Consider the following 27135-nt stretch of genomic DNA (forward strand, 5'->3'; position numbering starts at 1 on the left):
TAGATTCATTCATAGGAAAATGGATACATATTGAAGATATACTCCTAAGTGAAATAAATAAGTCACACATGTGTAAATACCAAATAGTTTCCCTGGTGTGAATAATCTGCAACAATGCATAAGATTCTAATAAGATTACTGACATTTAGAAATGGGAAGAAAGGAGCTAAAGGTGTAGGGAAGGTGTGATGGGTAGGGGAAGAACAAAAAGGGAAAAGAAAAAAATGTGAGAGAATGAAAAGACGAAAATAAAGTGTTTGTAGATGGGGAGGGGAGGAAGGGGTGAAGGGAGGGCAGAGGTAAGGGGAAAAAATGAGAATCAAGACTTGCCATGTAGAGGTACATGATCCCAACAATGAATGTAACTGTACTGTATCCCTAAAATGTACCAATAAACTCAATAAAATTAATAAAAAAAATAAAAGATTTCTAGTAGATAATTTATGACAAGCAAATATGGAACACAATTTGGTAGTCCTTTTAATTTTTCTTAATCCAGAAGAAATTCTGTTTAAGAATCTTAGAGATATCCCAATTATAAAACCAGCCCCTTCCCACACACAATAAAACCTGGCTAAAATGAGAATTAGATATAGGAAATTAAAAGTAAGAGCAACTACTCACCTTGATCCCAGTGATACTTTAAAGTAAAATTCAATGATTGGAGAAAAGTAATGTCTAAAATTTTTTATTTGAAAAGTTCTTTTTAATCTGTAGTTTATGAATGTAGTAAATAGATTGTGACAAGCAATGTACTCAGTGATAGTCTTTATCTTTTCATTAGATTTTGTCCTCCTTTTTCCGTTCCTTTTTCATTCTCCCGTAAGAGAAAATAACTCAGGAAACTAGTTTGTAATCAGAAATCTGGGAACTTCCAGGATTCTTTGCCAGAATCCTCCTGAATGTGCAGATCTTGACGCAAGCAGCATTGTTTTGGGGTAATTTTTACAATGCTGTAAGGCAGAGTGGCTGAGGTTGATAAACCACAGGTGTTATCCTTTGCAGAAACTCAGTTGGAAATCTTTTTCTGCCAGTTTTTTTATTCATCTGTAAATTTAAAAACATGTTCCCATTACCTGCCACTCCGGCCAAAACAACAACAGATGGACTTATATAAGAATTTCTATTTTTGAAGTCTTGGGCTGTCTTTTTTTAATGTTTTATTAACATATATATATATTTTTTGGGGGGGATTGAACTTAAGGATCTTGCACTTGCAAGGCAGGTGGTGAAACCACTGAGCTAAATCCCTGGCTCCCTTAATATATGTATTTGTTTGTTTGTTTTGTTTTTTGAGACAGGGTCTCACTATGTAGTTGAGACGGACCTGGAACTCACTATGTAGCCCAGGCTGGTCTCGAAGTCTTAATGCATTTTTTATTGGTACATTTTAGGAATACAATACAGTTAAATTCATCATTGGGATCTTGTACCTTTACATGAGTATCTTGGTTCCTATTTTTTTCACATTCCCCTACCCTCCCTTCACCTCTTCTACCCTTTCCTATTTACAAAGACTTTATTTCCATTTCTTTACTTTTCTCTTATTTCTTTTCCTTCTTTCCCCTACCCCTCCCACTTGGCTGTCCTTTGTAATTAATATGCTTTCTAGAGGAGTGTCCACACTCTTGTCCCAGAATCTCCTTTTTATTGCCACTTTGTTGTGTATTATATGCCATAATTTATCAGGGAAGTTTTTAGAGTCTTTGTCTTTTTCTGTTCATCAATTTTGACTTAAATAGGACTTAAAGGGAATTATAATTAAACTTGTCTTTTAAATTTTTAAAAAACTAGCCACATGCCAAATAAATTATAGTCATTCAAGTTCATTATTTTATGCTTATTCCATACTATCTTTATTTCAAGCCTTTAAAAACCCAATTTATTGTCTTGCTAAAGCACTGTTCTTATTACCTACTCAGATAATCTTTTACATAAAATACCATAGCTCAAAATGGTCTATAAGGGATAGAGATCAGAGGAATGGGAAGATACTTAATACTTGGTGTTTATGTTTATCATTAAACTCTTATCAAGAAGCCCCTGTAATATTTATTTAATAGGAGGACAAGGAGGAAATGCTTTGTTTCTTCCTTTCAGTTTAAAGAAACCTCCCAGAGTAGGCAATAAAAGAAAACAGAAAAAAGTGTGGTTTTTTTGTTCTTTGTTTTTTATTTTTGGAACATAATTTTTAGTAGGTGATAGTAGCACAAGGGTAATGAGATTATTGTTATCAAAGCTAAACACAAATAATTAGTGATCATGATTTGATCTAATCAGAAGGTAGAATACAGATCAACAGTGCAGTAGTCAGCACCTAGATACTTCAGAAAGTGGGGGGGTGAGTGATGTACTGGAAGAAATTTTTCCCTCTGGGAAAACTTATTATTTTATGTAAAACATTTCATTTTGCTTTTATTATTTTTAAAATCTGTAAAATCAAACTCTTCATCAGGTTCTTTTTTTGAAAATTAAACAAGATAATACATTTGAAAGTTTAGTGATTAGAATCTAGGAAGCTGTGAATAAATTTAGCAGTTATTATTTGAATTTTTTAAAAGAGAAGTTGTTCTCGGGGACAGCTGATGGTTATAATGCGCCTGCATTTTAAGATTTGACAAAGTAAAGATATTTGAAAATGGTGTCCAGCTTCTTACTCCACTTCTGTTTCTTCTGGTTTTAGTAGAATTAATTTAAAATAATTTGTCTTAAAAGTGGAATAACTACAAATATCTTTTTCCCCTTTGTTTCAGGTTTCCCCTCAAAAAACCAATAAGGTAAGTTATTCAATTGCCTGTCATACTAAAGTTTAGGTTAAATTTTAATTAGAAACATTCCTTCAAAATTATGGGCATTTTTGTGGTTTTGAGAATGTGGGTTTAAGTAATACAAAATTTCATAATGTTTTACAAATTTAAAGTATAACAGGTGTTGCATATTATTTTTGGAACACAGAATTGTTTTGATAATATTTTAAATGTTTTTAATGTAAGCAGTTTTAAAGTTTGTTTAAATCGATACTTAAGGTCACTCCCTATAAAGAGATTTAATTTTAAAATCTGACTGTTTTGAATTGTGTTGCTTGAGTGATGAAAATGGATTGCTAGTTTTTGGAGCCTTTTATCATGTGAGTGACTCTAACTTTGTTTAATGAATTTTTGTATTGATTTAGTCTTAATTTCTTTAAGACAAATGTTCACATTTGTGTGTACCTGTATCTATATATTTATTTCCTGGGATGGGACATCTAAGACTTTTCCCTTGTACTTGTACTTTAACATCTCTTCTCTCATCTCTTAGTTATCATATTATTTAAAATGTAGGTAGTATGTCATTCCTAACTTTTATAGTATTTTTAGCATTTTTAGTGATAGTGTCATCTAAAATACCGAGGCTAAGCTAACCTTGACATTTCAATTAATTAGTAGTAGATGCCTTAGGGTCTTGTTTCCTAGCCATTATCTGATCTGTATAATTGTCTAGACCATAGAAAAAAATAATTCTGGTGTCTTCTTGGGCCTGAAGGTGGTTTATAAGACTACTGTGGCTAGAACTATTTAGGCAAGCTTGAAGTGAAACTTCTCTGAGGTTTTTGTTTTTGTTTTTGTTTTTTGCTTTAAGTTTATTGATACATTTTAGGTATACAATATAAATACATTCATCATTGGGATCTTGTACCTTTACATGATGTATCTTGGTTTTTATTTTTTTCCCAATCCCCTGCCCTCCCTTTACCCCCTCCACAAAGGTTTGTTTTTATAAACTGTTCTCATGCATCCTACTTTTATTTATACAGTGATTTTTGAACTTGACCATAGTGTATATAGAGTTAGAGAATATATTTAATTCCTTTAGTCACTATTTTCTTACCTGTTAAATGTAAATGATAGCAATGGACCTGTGAAAAATAACAGAAAACTACACACAGTTATTTCTATGAATAAAACAGACTTTAATAATGAACAGTATTATTTGAAGCATTTTGTAACTAAGTAATTAAACAGTATTGTACATGGCCTAGACCAAATTTTAAACCTTTCTGTAGAATATAAATTAGGCTAATGATGTTGTGTAAGGCAAAATGATTTCCTGGTTTCTTTCTGTAAGACACACTTTTGGGATTTTTAAATTAAATTTTAATTCTGTTGCTTTTCTTATAGTAAACATTTGATTGCTTTGGTTTAATTTAGGCATGGAAGTATTTTGAATCGAGAGTCACCAACAGATAAGAAGCAGAAAGTTGAACGCAGTGCATCCCATGATTTTGACCCCACAGGTAAAACACTGTTCTTCCAGTGAATATTGAGTTAGTGAAGTTCAGAATAATACAGTTTAAGCTTCCTGAAGCACTCAGGAGTTGTTTTACCTGTTGTACTTTCTCTCTGCTCTAATCATATAATTTCAAACCTTTATATTCAGCAGGAATGCATATATTTTTAAGTTTTAACACTGTAGATTCCACTGAAGCATCATTATAGGGTTTATTATATTTTTAAATAACAATAATAGAAATATTTATCATAATTGATGATTTGGGTCACATTAAGAACCTGAATTAAAATGCATCATGGTGCATAGGTGCATGATGAACAAAATCAAGGCTATAGCATCTATAAACTTCTTTGGTAATTTAAAAATTCAGTTTTGCTCATAGTGAACTGAAGTATTAGATTAAATACAACTTCAACATTATTAAATTTGTAGAGCTAGCAAATGAATACTGATTCCTTTTGTTCAGTCAAAAAGTATTCTGAACTCAGCTGTCTTTCAGCTTCTGTAGTGTTGATCTTTCCTAGGGTTTTCATGTTAGCAAACATTAATTACTCCTAGTTTTATGTATATAGATAGAATTTGTTTCATAAAGTACATGCTTTACCTTTTGCTTCTTGTAAATTCAATATTTGATTTATAAAAATTTCCTGATATTGCTTTTGTTATTTGAAATGGATATATATTCTTTGAACGTATACTATTTTATTTAGTTGTATGTCCCTGTGACAAAAGATAAAGTAACGGCTGTAATCTCAGATACCTAAAACTATATAATGTGTTTTTTAAAAATTTTTTACTTAGATAGTTTAAATATTTTATAGAGACTAGTATATTTGTAATTAAGATGTTTCATACTTTTAGTATGAATTGCTTTTTATTTTGAAATAATATTATATTGTCTTAAGAAAGAAAGACTAGGAAATAGCTAATACTTTACCTGTTTCTTGGTTACTAGGTAAGAGAAAATCCCAGTCATCAATTTAGGAGGCTTTTGTGGTGAGAGTAGTAATGTGTCACTTAGGGGGTCTCCATGAAGAAAGAACTCTCAATTTCTGACTCCTCGTTTTGAAGTCATGGGGCTCAGAGGCTCTTATTTATATGAATAATTATTGTCTTCCTGATAAGGTACAAGTTTCTGGCCTATGTTCATAAAAATATTATGGTCTTGTTAGATTTATTCTGTATTATTCATCTGTGACATGCCCTTTCCAAAGCCAGATTTAGCATAAAATACTTCATGATGAGATTATTATAGCTCTTTGTGCTTTTGTCATCGCTACAATTATTAGATGATATATTTCATAGACTAGTCATGTGTTGTTTTAATTGCACTGTCTCTTCGTCAATAAATCTTTAAAATGTGTCATTATCTGTACTGTTCATGACTGTTCTAAGTGCTATCATCTGTGATGTTCATACTTTTATGTTTGCACGATTTAACTTGATCATGATTCATTCCTTTTTCCCCATGAATTTTTCCCCTTACATTGGTCTCCATATTTTCTATATCTCTTCTTTTCTCCCGCTCTTGTGCAGATAGCTCCTCCAAGAAGACAAAGTCTAGTTCAGAGGAGAGTAGATCCGAGATATATGGTAAGCTAATGTAGCTAATTCAGCCTTGCACCTTTGGAGCTTGCTTCATGCTGTTTCTTTTTTTCTTTTTTTTAATAATTGCAGCTTTTCTTGTGTCTGCTCTGCATGGCATGGTATACTGCAGGGAAAGGGAGCCTGGGGTTTTAATGTGGCTATGACATGGAAGCTTAAGGTGCTAGAAACTAACGTAGATTCAGAATAGGCTGTATTACTCATCTCCTCTTTATGTTAGGAAAGTGATTGTCTCTGATATATTTGGATCACGTTCCTTCAAATAACATCAGTGGGTTTTGAGTTGTCAGCATCTTCTTCCTGTGTTCATTTGCAGAGTTTGGATTATGCAAAATAAAAGCAATTAAATCTTTTCCTCTATGTATAGTAGTGGCATAATTTAAATGTTAGCAGTTCTTTGGGATTTTTGTTTGCTGTTTTGTTTCTTTTTTATTGCTTTATCACCTGGAAAAGTCATTCTTGTAGAATGTATCCATAATAGCAAAAAAAAAAAAAAAAAAAGTATTAAAGCTTGAAGAATTTACTGTGCCTTTAGGAGTTTTCCTGAAGCTTATTCTGAATAATAATATTTCAAATTGATACCTTTAAAAAACTCTTCAGAAAGAGCAGGTTTACCTGATCAGTCAACTTTTGCAACAGATGATCAAAATGTTAATATTTCTGGATTGAGTCCCATCTTCCAAGGATACAATGAATTCTTGTTTGTGAAGTTCACGCAGATTTTTTTTTTCCTTTTTCTTTGCAGTTTTACCTGCACACATCTGTTCTTTTGGCATATAATTAGTTTTTTGAGAAAAATAAATAGGAGAGGCATTATCTGTAACAGAGGTTTTTAGAATAATCTCTGTAGGACTGTCTTTTCTTTTAAGGAAAATTCTAAACTTGGCCTAAACAAAACAAAACAAAACAAAACAAAACAACAAGCTTTCTATGATAGAGGCACAAGTTTATCAAGTAGAAGTTTTGCTAGGTGTAGGTATTCCCTAGCTTGATATATATGAGGGGGAAAAAACTGTGGAATTGCCTTTTTTTCTTTTAAAACATTTGGTAGTTTATATCTACTGACACCTGAGCCCATAATATCAAATACTCATTGATATTATGAAGCCTCAATGTTTGGTTCTAAACAGGTCTTTTAATGTTTCTATGTTACATGTAACACATAGTGTTTTACTTGGCCTTTTTTGGTAATATGTCAAGTTTATGCTTCCCTTTGAAGTATTTTGACTGCTAATGAGAAAGAAATAGCTTCCCAGTTCCTTGAGACTCTTTCGTTGTATGTAAAGAGTTTTATGTAGTTCACACTGTCCAGAGCAATATGAATATTGTCCTGATAGCTCCATTCTTTCTAGTAACCTTTGAATTGTTGTATTTCATCTCCCTCACCATTTTCCCACATCTGTGGTACGTATGCAGAAACTTGTTACTTGCTTTGGATGAGGACTAACTATTTAGGCATCTATGACAAGAAATATTAGACTAATATTTTTCTTACTAGTGATAGGATATTATACTAGTTGCAACATGCCATGAGCTTGATAGTAATAGAAAAAATTTTTAAGTGGTAGTTGGTTAGTAAGGTGTGGTCTCTTTGTGTGTGTTTCTTGAGAACCCTTGAAGTACTTTGTTTGGAAGGAATTGAGCCACTAGTCCTCAAAGAGCACTCATTAAAGGGATGAGTTGATCAGGATAGAGTTTGCATGCTAATGTAAATCTTTTTGACATTACAAATGTTTATTACCTGTATAGATAGACTTTAGGCTGTGTGCAGGTAGCACAGGTGGACAGAACACTCTAGGAAGTCTAAGAAAGTTTGGAAATATAGAATTGTTACTGAGAAGAATCATAGGAACAGGGGATGTTTCTGCTTTAGTGTAGGGTCTTACTATAAGCCCACTTAAAGCTTTTGAGATTATAAATTATCTTCTCTTAGGGTAAAATTTTTTATCTGGGTACTTAACACAAACATTTGTAAATTATTTAAGTTTTCTTAACCATTTTTAGAGCTACTTTGTGAAAAGATTTACTTTTCTCCTTTCAAAATGAAACCAAACTTTTGTTTTTTATTGACTTACTAAATTTCTGCCAATGTAGTCCGTCAAAATTTATGCCATTTTCCCTTGTGTCTCCTTCTAAACACCATTTAGAGTCTGTTGGACATGTAATGGATGCCTTTTATCATCTTCAATTTGAATATTTGATTTTCTGCTTTTCTTTCTAACATTGTAATGAGGAATTTTTTGTGGGGTTACTGTGAGATATGAGATATACAACAAGAGAATTTTGAATTATACTATAGCTTTTTCTTAACTTCTGTCATGATACCCTGAAGAGAGTTTCATTAATAATATTTTATGTAAGAATAAGCTGTGTCCTTTTAAAGCTGTTTTAGCGTACTTGGGCAGCCATAACAAAATACCATGATCTATGTGATTTTAAAAACATAAACTTATTTTCTTACAGTTAAGAGGCTTTGAAGTCTGAAGTACAGGTGCCAGGGTGGTTGGGTTCTGGTGAAGTTGCAAATGGTTGCTTTATCCTCACATGACCTTTCAAGAGAGACTGAGACTCTGGTATCTCTTCTAAACTAATTGTGAAGATCTCACCCTTGTGATTTTATGGAACCATAATTACCTTCATAAGACCCATCTTCAAATGGTATCATTTGGGGGTTAAAGCATCAATATATGACACCCCCCCATACCAGGGATCGAACTCAGGACCTTATCCTTGCAAGGCAGGTGTGGTGCCATTGAGCTAAATCCCCAGCTCAGTGTATGGATTTTTTTCCCCCTCAATGTAAGGATTTTTAAGGGGACACAAACATTTAGTCCATAACAGAAGCTAACAGTACAGGTTGGATATCCCTTATTTGAAATGCTTGAGCTCAGAATTGTTTCAGGTTAAAGAATTTTTTAGAAGCCATGTGGTGTGCACCCAGCCTTGGAGTGGCTAAGGCAAGTGGATTGTCACAAATTTGTGGTGTATATAGTGAGTTCAAGGTCAGCCTAGATGACAGAGAGCAAGATCTTGTCTCAAAAAACAAACAAAACCAAAAAAGTTATTAGAGTATTAGCATGTACATAATGAGATATTTTGGGATGGAAGCCATGTCTAAAGATGACATTTGCTTATTTTCATATACACTTTGTACACCTAGCCTGAAGATAATTTTTTACAATATTTTCAATAATTTTGGACATTTGACTGAGATCAGTCACATATCAAGTGTGGAATTTTCCACTTGTAACATCATGTTGGTTCTCTCTTTGTGGCGTCAAGTTTCAGACTTTGAAGCATTTTGCGTCAGATTTTTAGATTAGGGTTGATCAACCGTAACTTGAAATATCTTGGTTTGGGTACTTCAGAGTATATTTTTAAAAATTCACTTATTGTCCTTATTTAGGCTTTCATATCTTTAAAAAGAAAAAAGTTCTTTCTCCCACCAAGTTTGTTATTCTTTTTTTTCTTTTTCAACCTTGCAAAGTACATTGTACGTGAACCATCTGTGTTCTCATTACTCATTCTCTTCTTAACATTTTATAGTCTGACTTCCAAATTCATGTTATCTGAAAAGTGAGCCAAAACATCTTACTTGAAGATTCATTCATTAACTTTCTTTCAGCTCTCAGCTTCCTTCTGAATCATTTGGCAATGCAGGTGCCCTTTCTTTGGTTTCCACTATATCACATCAACCTGATTCTTTCCTCTTTGTAATTGTCTTGTCTGTGTCAATTAATTTCTCCATCTGATACATATAGGCATGACCCAGGTTTCTGTCTCTAACCTTTCTTCCAGTTATTCATCACAGTTTTTGTTTTTGGTACCAGAGATCGAACTTGGGCCATGCGTTTACGGGGTAGGTGGGCAAAACCACGGAGCCAAATCCCCTGCTCACTCATCATATTTTTTAACCAGTCTTCCTCATAATTTCGTTAATTTTTTAATGGCACTGGAATTTTTCAATTCATCCAGTCTTATTTTAGTTATTTTTTTGTTTCTCCCCATTTTCTTTAGACACTGTTTGCCAACTCATCTTGTTTCTGCTCTCACAGTGTGTTTCATTCTCCACTCTTTGCTTTATTCATCTCTGTTGCTTATTTCAGTTTTCCATCCTGTCATTAAACTATTTTCATATATTCATAACTTTCATTCACTTTTACTTCATGTTAATTCATTTCCTTTTCTATATTATTTGTATATCCTGCCTTGACGTGTCAAGTTAATATTACCAAACTAAGGATTTGTTGACTTACTTGGTAGGAGAGTATAATTACTCAGTTATGCTATAATTTGTTTCAAGTTCTCATTGTAGTTTAATCTACTAAAGGTTACTGACTGTTCTTAATTTTCATTTCCAAAATATCCCTTGGTATTTTTTGCTGTGTAGTTCTCTTGTCTTGAATGGTTTGTTTACCTCTTGTAATTTAAGATCCTACCCATCCTTCAAGGCTGAGTTAAAATACTTGTTCATAATTACAGTTAGATAGGAGGAATTGTTTGAAGAGATCTATCATTCCTCATGGTTAATGATGATGTATTCTTGAAAAATGCAGAGAGTGGGTTTTTTTTTTTAACCAGAAAAGTGATAAGTATGTGCTACATGAACAGATTTGTTCATTAGTTGGCTTTAACTATTTCGCAATGAATATATACTTGTAAACATCATCTTGTATACAGTAAATACATACAATTTTATCTCAATTTAAGAAAACTGCTTCCTTCAAAAGGATTTTCTAGGTTTGCTCAGCTACTTTTGCTGTTTCTGAACTTTCACATTCTGCTCTGTATCTAGTTATTTGCATCTGTATTCATTTTTGCATCTCCCTCAATGCCTGGCTCCTAGAAGTACTCCTTGAGTGAGTTTGAATGAATGATTGCTGAGATTGAGAGGAAATAAAATTAATGGATAAAAATCTTGATACATATTAATCAGCTCTTCTCCTTTCTGAAAAACTTTAAAGTACAAGAAAATGTAACTAAAAAAAGAGAAAATTTAATTTAGAGAAGAGACATTTCTGGTAGTGGTCTCAAAAAATGAAATCCACATACTTGGAATTTGAGGCTCTTTTTTGGCAGTATTGTGCATTTAGAAAGCAGAAGCTTCTTAATCAAAGGATTATCTAAGTTCTTACTCATAAAACATATATGTCTGGCAGCAGTTTAAAAATGAGCTGTTTTTATTAGGTTGCACATGCTTTTTCTCCACTCCCTTCCCTGAAGGTAATTTTTAAGAGGTGAGACTTAGAGAAGTTTGGTCATGTAGTAAAATAGAAGGTGAAGAAAGACTAATTTAAGTTCTTTAAAGTGAATGTAGTATGGAAGTTTTAGTATGTTGACTTACAAGTTTACTACCCCATTGTTATACATTTAGTATTTGGCACTACAGTTGTAACCTTTTTTTTTTAGGAATATATTATAGTGAAACTTAAGAATATCTTCTCATTTTTCATAATACTTTTTTAAAAATTATTTCTTCTTCTTTTCCAAAGCATTACAAAGTCTTTTTTTTTTTTTTTAACTTCCAAATACTGTCCTTGGTAATTACCTGTTGAGTAAGAAGCAGTCTTTTTAATTTGTATTTATTTTTTGGTACCAGGGATTGAACTCCGGTCCTTGAGCTTGTGAAGCAGGCAGTAGAACCACTGAGCTAAATCCCTGGCCCAAGAAGCAGTCTTTTTATGTTGATGTCACATGTAATATTGTTATAATGGAAAAAAGTATGTCCTTATGAAGAGGAAATAAATTTAGGGAAGGACAATATTTATATAAATATGATAAAATATCTTTACTTCATGAGTGAAAATAAATGTGATGATACTTTATTAGCTTACAGAAGAAATAATCAAGACAGAAAATGAGAAAATTTTATTTGTAACTGAGGAGTTAGTTTGGGGTTAGATGGGGAGATCCAAATTGTTTAGTTGGAATTATCCCTAGCCAAAGTTTAATTAGTATTCTTATAGAAGTATTTCTGTAAAATGGATAGTCTTCAGGACTATGATTTTCTCTTTTTTTTGTTTCTTTTGAGACAGGTCTCACTATGTAGTTGAGACTGACCTGGAACTCACAGTGTAGCCCAGGCTGGTCTCGAACTCACAGCGATCCTCCTACCTCAGCCTCCCGAGTGCTGAGATTACAGGCGTGTGCCACCACGCCCGGCTCTACCATGATTTTCTTATTAAATAATGATTATGATTTATTTAATATTTCCTTTCTATAAAACCAGATTTATTTAGTAACTCTTCATTGAGCACCTATTATATATCGGGCACTATGCTGAGGAGTAGAAAGATAATAAGAGACTGTAGATGTTTTCCAGATGTTCTCTTCCCTGGGACAGTTACCTGACACAATTTAAAGGAAGAGAGATTTATCTGGCTTAAATTTTCAGAAGATTCAGTACATGGTTGGCTCTAAGGCAAGAATATCATGATGGAAGGCCACGGCAAAGCAAAGATACTTAGATCATGACAGCTGGAAAGCAGAGCAGAGAAACAGTACCAGACAGGAAGAAGGGTCAGGTCTTATATAGTACCCAAGGTAACACTTCCATGGCCTTCCCAGACACACCTCACCCAGAAGTGCACTTTATAATCCCTGGGCAGCCCAGTCAATTTGACAAGCTGAATTTTAACATCTCACTCTTTGTCAGTGTGATACCCAAACACATCTCCTTAAACCATACTTAATCTCCAAATAAACATAATAGTAAGTTAATATTTCTACCTAACATAATACACCTATGTTGTATATAACTGAAAATGCAATAATTTCTTCCCCAAAGTCTCAGGAGTTCCAGTATATTTGACCTAAGGCAAATTCTTTGCTGTGAACCTCTGTATAAACAAACAAACAAACAAACAAACAAGTTACATAATCCCCAGGTCCAGTGTGACAGGGTAAATATTTTTATTCCAAAAGGGAAGAATGGGGGATAGAAAAGTCATACCGAAGCAAGCCTAAAACCAGCAGGACAAACATCAAGCCTTGTGGCTCCACATCTAGGATCTAGGTGGTAAAGTATGAATTCGTAAAATATGTATAAAGCACTTGAACAACCCTACTTCATGGCTTTGCTGAGCCTTTCTTGGGCTGGTTGTTCTCAAGGACAGCTCCTTTCCTTAGGTAGTCATTCCATATTCCTGGCATCTCCAACTATGTGGGGTCTCCACTACATTGTTGTTTTCATCCCCACACCTTCACACACTGCTTTCTCAGGGAATGAGTCCTTGCCTGGCCTCCTAGGCCTTCCTTTGAAATCTGGGTAGAAGCTTTCCTGATCCCACAAATCACATTCTGCATGCCTGAAAAATCAGCATCATATAAATGATGTTAAGGTTTGCTCCCAGCGCAAATAGTAGATAGGCCCCCTTGGACTATGGCTGCAGGGGCTTTTGAATGCCTGGATAAATGAGCACAGTGAAATGGACCCTGGAGAATCCATTCTTTCAGAGGGCCTTTTCAAGTAGAGATCCCAGGCACTCTTCTGAAATGAAAGGTTGACACTTGTGCACACTCAAAGTTACGGTTGGTAAGGTCTTTCTGATTTCTGAGATACCTTCAAGCAAACTTTTTTCTTGTCTCTGTATAAAGTACTGGGTTTGTTTTCAGTGGCATGAATTTCTTCAGCAACTATATACCTCCTTTGGCTTCCAGCTTTATGTATGGTTTCTTTCAGGCCAAAATTTAAGATTTTCAAATTTTCTGCTTTTTGTCTCTGATTCTCACATAAACTGGCTAAAAGCACCCAGCAGTGTGAGTGGCACAGCTTGAATGTTGAGCTGCCTTGAAATTTCTTCCACCAGATCAGTTATTCCACTTCCTTTATGCAGAACCCTCCTAAAATTCTCAGGGCATAGACAAATTTATACCCCCACCCCGAATGTAATATACATGGCATCTCATCTAGTTGCCAGTGAAGTCCTTGTTCCCAATTGAAGCCTCCTGATCCTGCACTTTACTGTCCATGTTGCTGTCAGCATTCTCATCTTTTTTTTTTTTTTTTTTTTTTTTTTTTTTCGCTGTGTGTCCAGGGTTGCTAGGTTTAGTGTTGGAAATGCATGTGTTCTTCCGTAATGAAGGATATATTCCAATTTTTTTTTTTTTTTTTTTTTTTTTTTTTTGGTACCAGGGATTGAACTCAGGACTTTGTGCTTGTGAGGCAGGCTTGGTGCCACTGAGCTAAATCCCTGGCCCAGCATTCTCACCTTTTGAGGTCCAACTAGAATCAATCATCAAGCTCTTCATACAGCATTCTAGGGCTTCTCTAGCCCAATTTTCCAAACTTTTCTGTGTGCCTCACACATGCTAGTTCCAACGGCTCCTAAACCACATGATTACACACAGCCACAGCAACAACTGTACTTCTCTGATACCATTTTCCTGTATTAATTAGTCAGGTTTCCTATCACTGAGACACTATAGTAGATACCTAGAACCTAAAAGAGGGGATGTTTAGTTTGGCTCATGGTTTCAGAGGATTCAGTATGTGAACAGCTGTCTCCAAGGCAGAAACATCATAGCAGAAAGATGTAACAGAGTAAAGATGCTTAGCTCTTGGCAGCCAGTAAGCAGAGCAGGGGAACAGTGTCAGAGAAAAGGGGATCAGGGATCTATATAGTACCCAAAGTCATGCCTCCATAACCCACCCAGATAAACCAAAAAGTGTGCTTTAGTAATTCTCTGGGGATCTCCCAAATCAATCAAGTTGACAAATTAAGCTTAACTACTATACATATAAAACAGGAATTAAAGTACCCTTTTTTTGGGGGGGGGTACTGGGGATTGAACTCAGGTCCTTGTGCTTGCGAGGCAGGCACCGGAACCACTGAGCTAAATCCCCGGCCATAAAGTATCTTTTGATAAGTGCATTTCTTGAAGGTTTAAGCCTTATTGCTATCTTTGTTAAACATCTTCTCTGCCTGTGTCCAAAGTTCAGGAATACAGCTCATATCCAAGTGATTATGTGATCTCATAAAACTCATTCAGAGATGCACACATTTACATGGTTCTTATGATTAATAAACTTTATGTCATAACATAAGACATTTAGTAACAAAACAAAACCCTAAACTATATGTATAATAAAAACAAAAAAAAGTTAAAATAATGAAAGTTTTTTAAAATGAATATTAAAATGGCTACTTGGGAGTTAAGGCCACTACTTCCCTGCTTTACAACATACAGGGCTTACTGTTTGTACCATGCTCTGATTTTTAGTTAGTATTATCATTGTTCTCTATTTGTTGAGTTTGCTGTGGGACTCTATAAGAAAGTATCGGGAAAAGCTTAGTGTAATTTGCCTTTCAAGGACCTCTTACTGTTTTTCATCTTCTAAAGATGCCTTAAACTAGAAGCCATGTTCTTTGAAATTTTCCTTTTCTCTTACTTACTCATCCAAAGTTAATTTTCTTGTCAAAACAAAACGTAGGCAAAGACATAGGTGGAGATTGATTCTCTTAGGGATCATTTGTATTAATGATAGGAGTATATTAACATTAAAGTGCTTGTATTTGATTTCTAATGGTGATATGGATAGGTGAGTAATATATTTTCAAGGAGGAAACTCCAAACCTCTTCCAGTTGTGTAAGCACTTTGTTATGTTCCAGTGAAGCATGCAAATGTAGCAAACTCTTTAACTCCTTTCTTATAGGCAGCCTTTCCATACAGGCACCTGAAAAAAGATGTACTTAAGCCTAGTCACTTAGCACAGTTACCACCAGTGTTAGAGATCTTTAGATCTCTGATTTTTAGCTGTAATGTAAGTAGGGTGGGAGAACTAGGAAGCATAGATATAATATGAAAAAAATTATATTCCGTATTATAATTGCCCTAATTGTTAATGTCACAATACCTACTTTGAAATCACTGTGAAGGAAGTCATGAGACATTTATGTTTCTCATATATCAAGCATGGATATAAAAAGGTTACTTTATTTTATTTTATTTTTATTTTTTGGTACTAGCAATTGAACCCAGAGCCTCATGCTTTCCAGGCAGGTGTTGCACTGCTGAGCTATATCCCCAGCTCATAAAAAGATTAAAGTGCTGCTGTTATTCTATTTTGAGGTTCTCTGTTTCTGATTATGTACTAGAAATTTATAAAGAATGCTTTTTATTTAATTTTATGTATTATTTGTCCTGTTTATGGTTTTCTTTATTACTCGAAAACAATATTAAACAGAGTAAATAGATTGAATTCTATTATTATTATTTTTTGTTTGTTTGTTTGCTTTTTGAGACAGGGTCTCACCATGTAGTTGAGACTGACCTGGAGCTCACTATGTAGACCAGGCTGGTCTCGAACTCATGGTGATCCTCCTGCCTCAAGCCTCCAGAGTGCTGGGATTACAGGCCTGCGCCACCATGCCCGGTTTGAATTCTATTATTTCTCTTTTATCCCCATTACAATTTACTGTTTTTGTGGGAATGCTGAATTGTGAAAACAAATGTGTTTGGTATTCTTAGTCTCTAGAATTGAGGAGTAATTTTTTTTTAAATTGTTGAAAACAAATTTTGTTCAGGTAAAACTTAAAAAGAACAGCCAATGATTTAGTTCAGTGGTGCTGCTGCCTGCCTTGCAAGCGCAAGGTCCTGAATTTGATCCTCAGTACAAAAAAAGAAAACAAAAAAAAGACCAACTCCAAACATAAAAATAACATGTGTGGAAGAGTATGATGCCAAGTCTTGAAAAATGAATATACTTTTACTAAGACAGAAAATTTCCATTACTCCAGAAAGTTACTTTATTTCTTTCTGTCATTCCCACTCTTCCTCTAGGCAATCACTGTTCTGGTTTTTGTAACTCACTTAGTTTTTCCTCTTCTATGTTGGAATCATCTTTTTCTTATCTGGCTTTTGTGTGGCATGTTCTTTTTCTGATTCGTCCATATTTGTTGAGTCGTCGAATGTGTATATAGTCTTTTTCCCCCTCTTTTTTTGCTAGGCAGTATTTCATTGTAGAGATATGACACAATTGTTCATCTGGTAATGGTTATTGAGTTTTTAGGTTTTGGTTTTTATGAACAAAACTTCTGTGAACATTTGTACTTTATGTAGATATAAAATTACCTTCACTTGGGAGTGAAATTTCTAGGTCATGTGTAAGTACATGCTTACATTTATAAGAAGTTTACCAGGCCGGGGATTTAGCTCAGTGATTCGGTGGCCTGCCTTGCAAGTGCAAGGACCTGAGTTCAATCCCCGATACTAAAAAAAAAGAAGTTTCCCATCTGTTTTTCCACAGAGTTTTATATACCCACCAACAATGATCTAGTTTCTCCATATCATTGGCCACATGTATTATCAGTTTTTTTATTTTTAGGTATTTTGGTTAATGTACAGTGCTTTCATTATGGTTTTAATTTGCATTTTTCCTAATGCTTGCAGATATTAAGCACCTTTGTGCTTTTTGGCCACTGATAGATCTTTCTAATATGTTTATTTAAATCTTTTATGATTGATATTTCATTATTGAATTGTAGATATGCTTTAAAAAAATCTAGTACACACCCTTTCTCTGATATTTGTGGCTTGCTTTTGTCTTGTCTTGTCTTTTTTTCTTTTTTGATACCTGGAATTGAACTTGGGACCTTGTGCTCACGAGGCGGGAGCCAGAACCACTAAGCTAAATCCCCAGCTGCCTTTTTATTTTCTAAATACTGTCTTTAGAGGAACAAATGTTTTCAATTTTGAGTCTAGTTTACCTGTTTCATTTTTTTCTTTTATATTTGATGCATTTTGCATCCTATGAGATCTGTGCCTATCCTAAGATCTTGAAGATTTTCTCCGTATTTGCTTTTGAAAAGTTTTATTTTTTTAATGTTTAGGCCATGATCTGTTTTAAGTTACTTTTTGTGTAGAGTCTGAGTTCAAGTTTCATGTTTTCTAAATGGGGATCTTCTTACTCCTGTCTTTTGTCTTCAATAGGCTTACATACTCATGACAAGTCATTATTAGCAAGAATGTAGAATGTTAAGAATATATCATTAATATACCATCCTAAACATACCCTTTTTCTTAGTCACTTTGTTGTTGCTGAGACAAAATATCCAACACTCACAATTTAAATAAGGAGAGATTTATTTTGGCTCCCAGCTTTTAGAAGTTTCAATCCTTAGGTGGCTGGCTACAATACAGAAATTACATGGTGGAAAAACCTGGGTGGAGGACACCTGCCCATCCTGTGGCAGCCAGGAAGCAGAGGGGGAAGTGAGGAGTTGGGGAGGGAGTTCAGGTCACTCTTCCATTGTCCTGCCTCTTCTGACCCCACCTCCTAACAGCACAGTTAGGTCTGAACTTGTTAGTGGATTCATCCTCCATGATCCAGTCACCTTCCAAAACCCTGCCTCTGAAGATTTGAGGTTTGGGGGGAGCTTTCTGGCTCTAAATGGTAGTATCCTTTGTGCATCAGACTTATTCAAAAGATGTGGTTCTTTGTATAAAATCTATTCAGAAGTTTTTCTTTGTGAATCATTTTTAGCTGTGTTACTTTACACATTATATATTTTGATTTGGGTAAATGTTGGTTTCTGCAAAGCTGAAAGTATACCTTAAATCTGGTTAAGACAGAGTTCAGGGTCTTTAGGTATGATCTGTGATAAAACAAAACTAACGTTTTACTCTGAGTCGTTCCTTTTCCTGCGACTGTAGTCCTGTCTGTCTCAACAGTTTTCAATTGCTGTTTAACTAAAAGGAAAACAAATTCTCTTATAGGAATCAGGTAGGTACTATATTTGAAAGAATTAGTTGAACTTATAAATCATTCCCTTTTCTTCCTTTTCCTTTCTGGTTTTTTTTGTTTGTTTGTTTGTTTATTTTCTTTTTCTTTCAGCCAGTTATTCTTCCTTTGAACTCTTCCCTTTCTTTTTCCCTTTTGGAAGAATAGCCTCAGGTACTCTGCTATCCTTCCTTTCTTTGTGTAGTCTTTTCCTGAGTTTAAGGTTGATGTTTCCATAGGCTTCCAGCCTACTGTCTCAAAATGTTTGATTTTCTTGGGTTAAATACTAATTAGAACGTAAGTCAAAGGGGAAGGATTTTATATTACAAATACATAGCATAGATGTGAATAGATTTTTAACTGTCTCATCTCTAATACTTCAGCGGTTCCAGTTTACCACAGCTGTTTTTAATCTTGGAGCACTTCTACTTTACCTCTTTCCCCATGAGAATCCAATGTGTAAGACTCTGTAATATTCTTAGGTTTTATTTAGTGTTCCTTTTTTATATGTGGGTTTGTTGAGCTATCTTGTGTTTCTCCAGATTGAAAACAGTTCATTATTGATATATAATCATTGACATATAATCATTGACTTTTTCTTTCTATTTTCTCTTCCTTCTCTTTACCCTGTTGTTCTTGTGCAGGTCTTGTTCAGCGTTGTGTGATCATCCAAAAAGATGACAATGGATTTGGGCTGACAGTCAGTGGAGACAATCCAGTCTTCGTACAGTCTGTCAAAGAAGGCAAGGCATTTTTAAAAACAGTTTGCCACTTGGGGTCAAATATAGTAATAATAGGAAAGTTTAAATAGCATCTATTGCTTAGTATGAAATAATTATACAGATTGCAGGTCATAGGAACTAGATTTGTCTGTGGTATTATAGGAATGAATTTATTCTAGTACTCTGATTGTCTTTTTACAGTTCTTTTAGAAATCATGCTTCCTTGGTCATGATGCTTTATATGGCTTCACTTACAGATGTTTCTAGAATTTAATTTCTTCATAGCACCAGCAATATTTTGGTAGGAACAGATTAAAAAGATGATTTATTATAGGCTCAAAAATACAAGTTCTTTTCCCAAAACAGTAGTATCTTTTGCTGTTACCATATATTTAATACTTCCTTAATGTTGGGTGCTATAATTTGAGCCAGACATTTTTTATGTCCCATTTTATAGGTGACATTGAGGCCCAGAGTAAAAAATAAAACACAGATCCCATTCACACAACTAGTGAGTGTCAGAGGCAGGATTTGAAATTGGTATGTCTGACTTGACAGCCCATGTTTTCAGCTGCTTTGTTACACTACATCTCATTCAAGAAAATTATCAATGAATGTAAAGGAAGCATATTTAAAGTAATTAATATCTTACACAGATGGAGCAGCCATGCGGGCTGGAGTACAGACAGGTGATCGAATCATCAAGGTAAGGAAAATACTATTTAGGAATTCAACATAGGATTTAAAAACACATATTAGTTATATTTTTTAAACTTGGATTTTTGTGAAAAGCAACATGGCACCTATGGACCAGTTGAATATAAAAATTTACTTCATTTTAAGTTAATATTACCCTTCACTGAAGGACATAATAAAAGTTTTGAGTAAGTGGAGTTTTATATGCTCTTGTGTAGAATAAATCACTGTTACAAAGACCAATTTCCAAATTAATCTGTTAGCAAGAAATCATCATCAAAATATACACATAGAATTGTGATGGTGTATATTGTTACTTGTCAAACTAATTGTTCTTATAGATGAACTTTACAAAGATAAAAGGCTGGAGAGGGCTGGGAGTATAGTTCAGTGGTAGAGCACTTGCCTGGCATGTGTGGTGCCCTGATTTCAGTCCTCATCACTATAAAAATAAAAATACAAGGTGAAGAAAAAGTATATTATGTATGAGAGGAGATGGTATGGATTAATTTTAAGTATGTGATGCTACTATAGATGTAGTTTGCTGGTAGAACATTATAGTCTAGAAACAGGCTTTAAATTCTGATTTGTAGAGAAAGAGTAGACTGATCAGTAATTATTCTTGAAACAATTGACTAATTATCTAAAATCAAACTATTATATTGGAAACGATACCGTGAACATATTTTACAAAAACAATTTGAAAAAAATATTTGAATGCATTTTAGAGTGTCATATCCTGAATTGAAAGAACTTTTAAGTTACTAAGAAAATAATTCTAATAGGAAAGTGAAGATTTTTATCAGGCAAAGGCCATAGTAATTGAAGTAAATAGAAGTTAATGAGGATATGTCCAAACTCAGTGATTATGAAAGAAGTAGAAGTTAAAATGATATTGAAAAATAGAGTCTGCCAAAAAATGTATACAAATTTCAGGAAAAGAAAACCTTGTTTAGGTATTTTAATATGGAATTTATTGAGACATCATGAAATCAATACAAGTTATCTTTAGCCTCTACAATTACAAGAGGTGTGCAAAGTAGTGACCATGAGCTTCCAGACATTTATTAGTACAGTGAACTGCTGCTTGGATAACATTGGTCATTGAAATTGCTCCACATGCATTTTCAATATCTTCTCTAAGGGGAGGCAGTGTAGAAGTTTTTCTGTGATATGTGATATCCTCTATGGTTCCCCATATGAGAGTGTCACCATCTATTACAAAAACATCATACTATTTTTCTTTTCTTGAAGGGTGTATACATTTCTGGGGGCAGACTGTATATTTGATTACTGGGAAATAAAAAGATAGATAATACACATTTGGCATAGTATGGATATAGTAAAATGTCTGCTCTTATAATTTTGAGAATAAATTAGGTAAAATCTGTTTGGATAGAAATTTATGAGTACATGTCAAGAGCCTTTAAGGAAATATCTCATCTTTAACTAAAATTTTTGCTTTTGGAACTTATTTAAGGAAACAAGCATAGAAGTGGGAGGTGGTATGTGTACTGGAAAATACATTTGGCTTTATTACACTGAAACTTTTAAATAATGTGAATGTGCACAGACTGAGGATCAGAGGAATTGTATTTCAGCAGCATCCTGTAGGAAGACTGGATTAGGCCTGTGTGTACCTATAGGGAAAGGCAGCAGAATATAGTAGAGAAAGGGTAGTTATAACATGTAAATGTATATGTATGTGTCAGTGTGGTATTTGCATGCTAGAAAAGGATCTCTTTTCAGATTAAATGTCCTACTTACAATAGTGACATCACTGGGGAGCATGATGAGTATTTTATACACTTATGTATTTGACTATTATATTAGTATTACTTGTATCAGAAAAATTAATGTTAAATCTATATGTTTGCCATTTTTACCTTAGTTTAGTTTAATTAAGACTTTGGGTAACATTTTTTTACATTTAGTCTGTCTGAAGATAAATTTTCTTTGTAAAGATTATACCGTGTTTGGAAAACTAAAATTGAGTATTATTATAGGAATATTGATTATTTTTCATTATTTCTTGGATGTATAATTCTGATGAATCAGTGAACTGGTAATTAAAAGCAAAGGTATCTTTACTAATTACACTGTGAAGAAATTGTAATCTGTTTCATGGTATATTTTGTCATTTGTCATGAGGAATAGTTATAATGCCCTTTAAATCAAGGTTTTATTTTGTGTTCAAATTTATTTTGTTGAATAAATCTTACAGAACAGCAGGAAAAGCAAATTTTGTAATTGCCTTTAAATCAAGGCTTTCTGTTCTTTTTTGTTGCTGGATATAACTTATAGCATACTGATACAAAAATTATTTTTGTGTGTGTAATACTGGGAATTGAACTCAGGAGTGCTCTATCACTGAGCTGTATCCCCATGCCTTCTTTATTTTTTTTATTTTGAGATAGGGTCTTGCTAAGTTGCCTAGGTAGGAATCAAACTTGTTATTTTCTGCCTCAGCCTTCCTCTGTGCTAGAATTATAAGCAAGCCCCCACTGTACCTGTCTGGAAATGCATATAAGTATTTTAATTTAACCTTGTTTATTATAATAGGTATATTATATATGATAATTCTTGAAGTCAGTTTATTCTTTGTCTCAATAGAATGTCAGGAATACACTATTTTCATTTTCTTACAGGTGAATGGAACTTTGGTGACTCATTCAAACCACTTGGAAGTGGTGAAGCTAATCAAATGTAAGTGAATATTTTTCTCAGTTTTAAATGTGGGGATGCCATTAAAACAAAGATCAGCAAATATTTCCTGTAATAGGCCACATAACAAATATTTTAGACTTTATTGGCCATGTTGTTTACTTCTATCATTGTAGCACAAAAGCATCATTGGAAAAACTGAGGATTAGACCAGTCAAAGACAGCAGCTGACTAGCAGGTTTGTCTTTTCAGGGTCAAAGGTGAAGAGTGTTTCACTACGCTGGTAGTAAGGCATGGTCAGGACAGGCTTCTGCAGGGCCTTAGTTTTCCTGTCTTCATAGGCAGAAAGGAATGTTCAGTTATCCTTTGATCTTTGCTTAAAAGTAGTGATGGGATGTGTATTTGAAATTGTGGAGTTGAGTGAAATATGAGCACCATAACTTATAGTCCCTGGGCTTCAGTTTTACTTTGTTACTGTTCGCCTCACCTGCTTCCCAGAAGATATTTTACATTTTCTAATTATTTCATTTATTGCATGGATGATAATGCCACCATTATAGCAGGAGTAGAAAAAGTGACATGATGACAGTTCTCTGCCTAAAACCCAGCTTTTTTTTTTTTTTTTTGTTCTGGCTTTATTGGAGTTCTGTGTATTCGTTATGTTTTTTACAAGAAAAAAGTTGAAAATAAATTGAATGCAGTAAAAAAGAATTTTTGATCTTTTGCCTCAGATCCTTTCATAGTAAATTCGAACTAAAAGATAATTATTTGTGGCCAAACAGCGTAACTTATATTTTACTTAATTCTAGTTCATCAAGTAGACAGATATCTTTTTTTTTTTCAGTTTTTTGAGACAGGGTCTTCCTGTATAGTTCAGGCTTGTTTTGAACTCTGTAGCGTAGGCTGGCTTTGAACTCATGACAGTCCACTGCCTCAGCCCCCCAAGTGCTGAGATTTTAGGTGTGTACCATCATACCCAGCTGTATAGACAGACATCTTTAGAATAAATTCAGTAAACTAAATTCTTTCTTGACCTTCTTATAGCTTGGATTAAGCAACACTGAATTCCTTTGGTTTTTCATCAGAGCATTGATGTTCTAAATGGTCACTTTGATCATAGTTACTAAGTTTAGCACATTTTAAAAGAAATTACAGTGATCCAGTTAGCTTCCATATCTGAATAAATCTGGATAACTAAGATTGTGACTTACATATTTTTGTATGCTACTAAATATGATGGTTTATGTTAAGTAATGCCCATTGTCTATTGTAGTTTATAAGAAGTAAGAATATCTCTTTAGCTTTCTAGATTTTTTGTTTAATCCAATATAAAATTTTCTTTAAAAATTATATCTTAGTATTACAGCATTAGATTACTTGTCCATTAGCGAGGGCATAACTAAAAACTTAAATATAAAACATTCTTGAGTGTCTAAAACGGTATAAACTTGGGCCAGGGATTTAGCTCGGTGGTTCCGTCGCTTGCCTTGCAAGCCCAAGGACCCAAATTCGATCCCTGGTACCAAAAAAAAAAAAAAAAGTTAAAATGATATAAACTTGACATGCCTGAAACTTGTGTAGTTCACTTAAAATAACTTTCTCATGTCATACTTGTTAATACTTATTCTAGACATCATACATGTGATTTCTGATTGTTACATTTTAGAAAAATCTAAAGAAAGGAAGGGAAGAGCTAGGGAACTATTGGGGCAATCATATAGGCAAGTAAGATTTGATGACTTTTTGACAGAGCAACAAGACTGTAAAGCCTTAGAACACAGTTATACTTAACATCTGCTCAGTTGTTGATAATGACTTCTGTGGGAGGCTTAAATTGGGAAACAAGTGTGAAATACATTTAAAAGTTCTATTGAAAAGTCTAAGAAAAAAGTTTCATTTAAAGATCAGTTATTTTTAAGTCATTTATTTGGAACATCTCATATTTTGGTGCTAGATTATGAATGTTTGTTGTTGAGTTTTTCTGACTATGGTAAATTTTACTGTCTAGATTTTTCCCCTTCTGTAATATGTCTAGTGAATTTCTGTTCAGTTTTCTAGATTTTTCAATTAAAATTTGCTGTTTACTGGGCCAGCTGTAGTGGTGCATGCCTGTAATCCTAGCATTTGATAGGCTGAGACAGGAGGATCCCTCTGAGTTCGAGGGCAGCCTGGGCTACCTAGTAAGTTCAAGGCCAACCTGAATCACAATAGTGAGACCCTTTCTCAAAACAAAAACAAACAAAATTTGCTACTTACTGTTTTTTCTTCTTTTTATGGAATATATTTTTAATCATAGTTATTTTATAGTTAATTGAAAATTGTATTGCTGTATTCCAGAATGTTAAGTAAACACTGCCAAATTAGTACATCCTAAAATTCAGTGATTTAAAAATTTACATTTTTAGAAATTGCTTGAACCATAGCTATTAGTAGGTGATTGGTGTTAACTATCTCTAAATTAAGAAAATATATTCTTGGGGTCATAAACTTCATTGCTTTTAAGTAATATCTAATCCTTTAAGTAGTACTTTGCTATCTGAAAGTGTTGTGGCATTGGTCTTTAAGATTTTTTTAGACAGCTATGAAGAAGATAACATAATGTTTTCTATTTCTGTGAAGAAACAATTAGCAGATGATAAGAATTTCCCACATAATATTTTAGAACTACTAGATTCAGTAGTAAAATGCTATATTAAGTTCCTTGACAATCTTATCTTTCTATCCCTTTCTTTTTTACCACCTCCCTACCCCAAGCTGGTTCCTATGTAGCTCTCACTGTTCAGGGACGCCCACCTGGGTCGCCCCAGATTCCACTCGCTGACTCTGAAGTAGAGCCATCAGCTATTGGACATATGTCTCCCATCATGACATCCCCTCATTCACCTGGAGCATCTGGGAATATGGAGAGAATCACTAGTCCCGTGCTCATGGGGGTAAGACTAGGAAAAGTTTGTAAGTGCTTGGTTATGTAAGGATGTCTTTGCTTTATACTAAGAATTTTGAAGAGCCAGGTGTCATGATACACTCCTGTAATCCCAGCACCCTGGGAGACTGAGGTAGAAGAAATGAAAGTTTGAGCCCATGTACGTAACTTATGCCTATGTAACTTAGCAATTTAGCCTCTGTCTCAAAATAAATAAAATTTGAAAAGAAATGAGGATTTAGCTCAATGTGATGACCCTGGGTTCAATCCACAGTATCCCTCCTACCCCTGCCCAAAAAGAGAAAAGAACGTTGAAGTATTGAATTGATAAATTCAAGATTCCAGATAATAACTTAATGAGACAAATTATGTAATAATTTGAAATGATTACTCTATTTTGTCATGTACACTTACCAGGTACAAAACAATGTGATACCCAGGAAAATATAATTAAGATACCCTATGTTTGAGGTCTTTAGTCATCTTAGAATGTATTCTTTAAGAGGACAGAGGTGTTTATTTTCTTAGTGTTTCTAGTGCTAGATTATGTAATAAATCTTTGTTGATTGACATTGAATAAAAATATATAAATAACTATATACTGTATAAGTATAATAGAAAAGGCAGATTATAGACATTATGAAGGAAGAGAATGAGTAGTCAAAAGAGGAAATAGAGCACATCCAGTTGTAATTAGGATTGCCTTTACGAAAAAATATGATTTGAATTGAACCTCAGAAGATAATAACATTGAAGTATTATACAAGTAATATCTCAGTTCACAAATGCTTCTGTTTGCAAACATATTCAGTTCACAAACAAAAGCCTTAGTTAGAATGTTGCTTCCATTTGTAAACTCCACATCATGTGACAAACACAACCATGGCCATCTTTGCCACACAAACACAAATGTAGCCATGTTCCCCAAAACCATGAAACAAATTAAGTTTGTAAACCGAGGTACCACTGTGAATGATAATGATGGAGAGCAAAGCAACATAGGTAGCAGAAGTAGAATAAAAAAGACCCAAGAAGACACCAAATACTGTTAAATAGTAGCTAGTACTTTTGTTTGGTTTGTACCCATTACAGAGGTACATAGAGATGAGCTTGAAAAATAATAGATTCCCCATATTTTTTAGTAACTACCTTCATAATTTACATGTAACTGGATAAGCTTAAAAATTCACTGAACATTCTTCGGAATGAGATTAACATGATTATAACAGGAGTATAGGAACACTGAATTGGTAAAATATTACAGGATTGTGAAATAAGAAGAGATGAGTTAGGGAGTTGTCTTCATATTTCAGTTATGAGAAATGGAGTTTGAGCTATGCATGAGGATTAATGATAAAGATTCAAAAAAAGGAAAATGTAAGGTATTCTTGGACTTACGGCAATTTTAGTTGTCCAACTAATATCAATATTTAATGTTCTCTTGAACTCGGTTTAATAAAAATGAAATAGAAGGGCAGAAATGCCCTTAAGCATTTTTAATCACACCATAGTATTCAACCTTTAACAGTCC

At 33.9% G+C, this 27135-nt stretch overlaps 1 protein-coding gene across 3 annotated transcripts in view; it reads left to right on the forward strand.

The window, feature by feature from the left end:
* Arhgef12 (Rho guanine nucleotide exchange factor 12) overlaps nt 1-27135 on the forward strand; it is a 151547-nt gene that overhangs the window by 61105 nt on the left and 63307 nt on the right. For 2 of the 3 annotated variants that reach the window (XM_010629240.3, XM_010629242.2), the window contains exons 2-8: nt 2754-2777; nt 4191-4276; nt 5809-5865; nt 19244-19342; nt 19978-20027; nt 22666-22723; nt 25436-25614. In XM_010629240.3, coding sequence (XP_010627542.1) covers nt 2754-2777; nt 4191-4276; nt 5809-5865; nt 19244-19342; nt 19978-20027; nt 22666-22723; nt 25436-25614 — 553 coding nt within the window. The remainder of the gene's footprint in view (nt 1-2753; nt 2778-4190; nt 4277-5808; nt 5866-19243; nt 19343-19977; nt 20028-22665; nt 22724-25435; nt 25615-27135) is intronic. The other variant, XM_010629241.3, reaches the window with a different exon arrangement.

This window comes from Fukomys damarensis, unplaced genomic scaffold (assembly GCF_012274545.1).
Source record: "Fukomys damarensis isolate Sample0158 unplaced genomic scaffold, DMR_v1.0_HiC HiC_scaffold_16, whole genome shotgun sequence".
Taxonomy (NCBI): domain Eukaryota; kingdom Metazoa; phylum Chordata; class Mammalia; order Rodentia; family Bathyergidae; genus Fukomys; species Fukomys damarensis.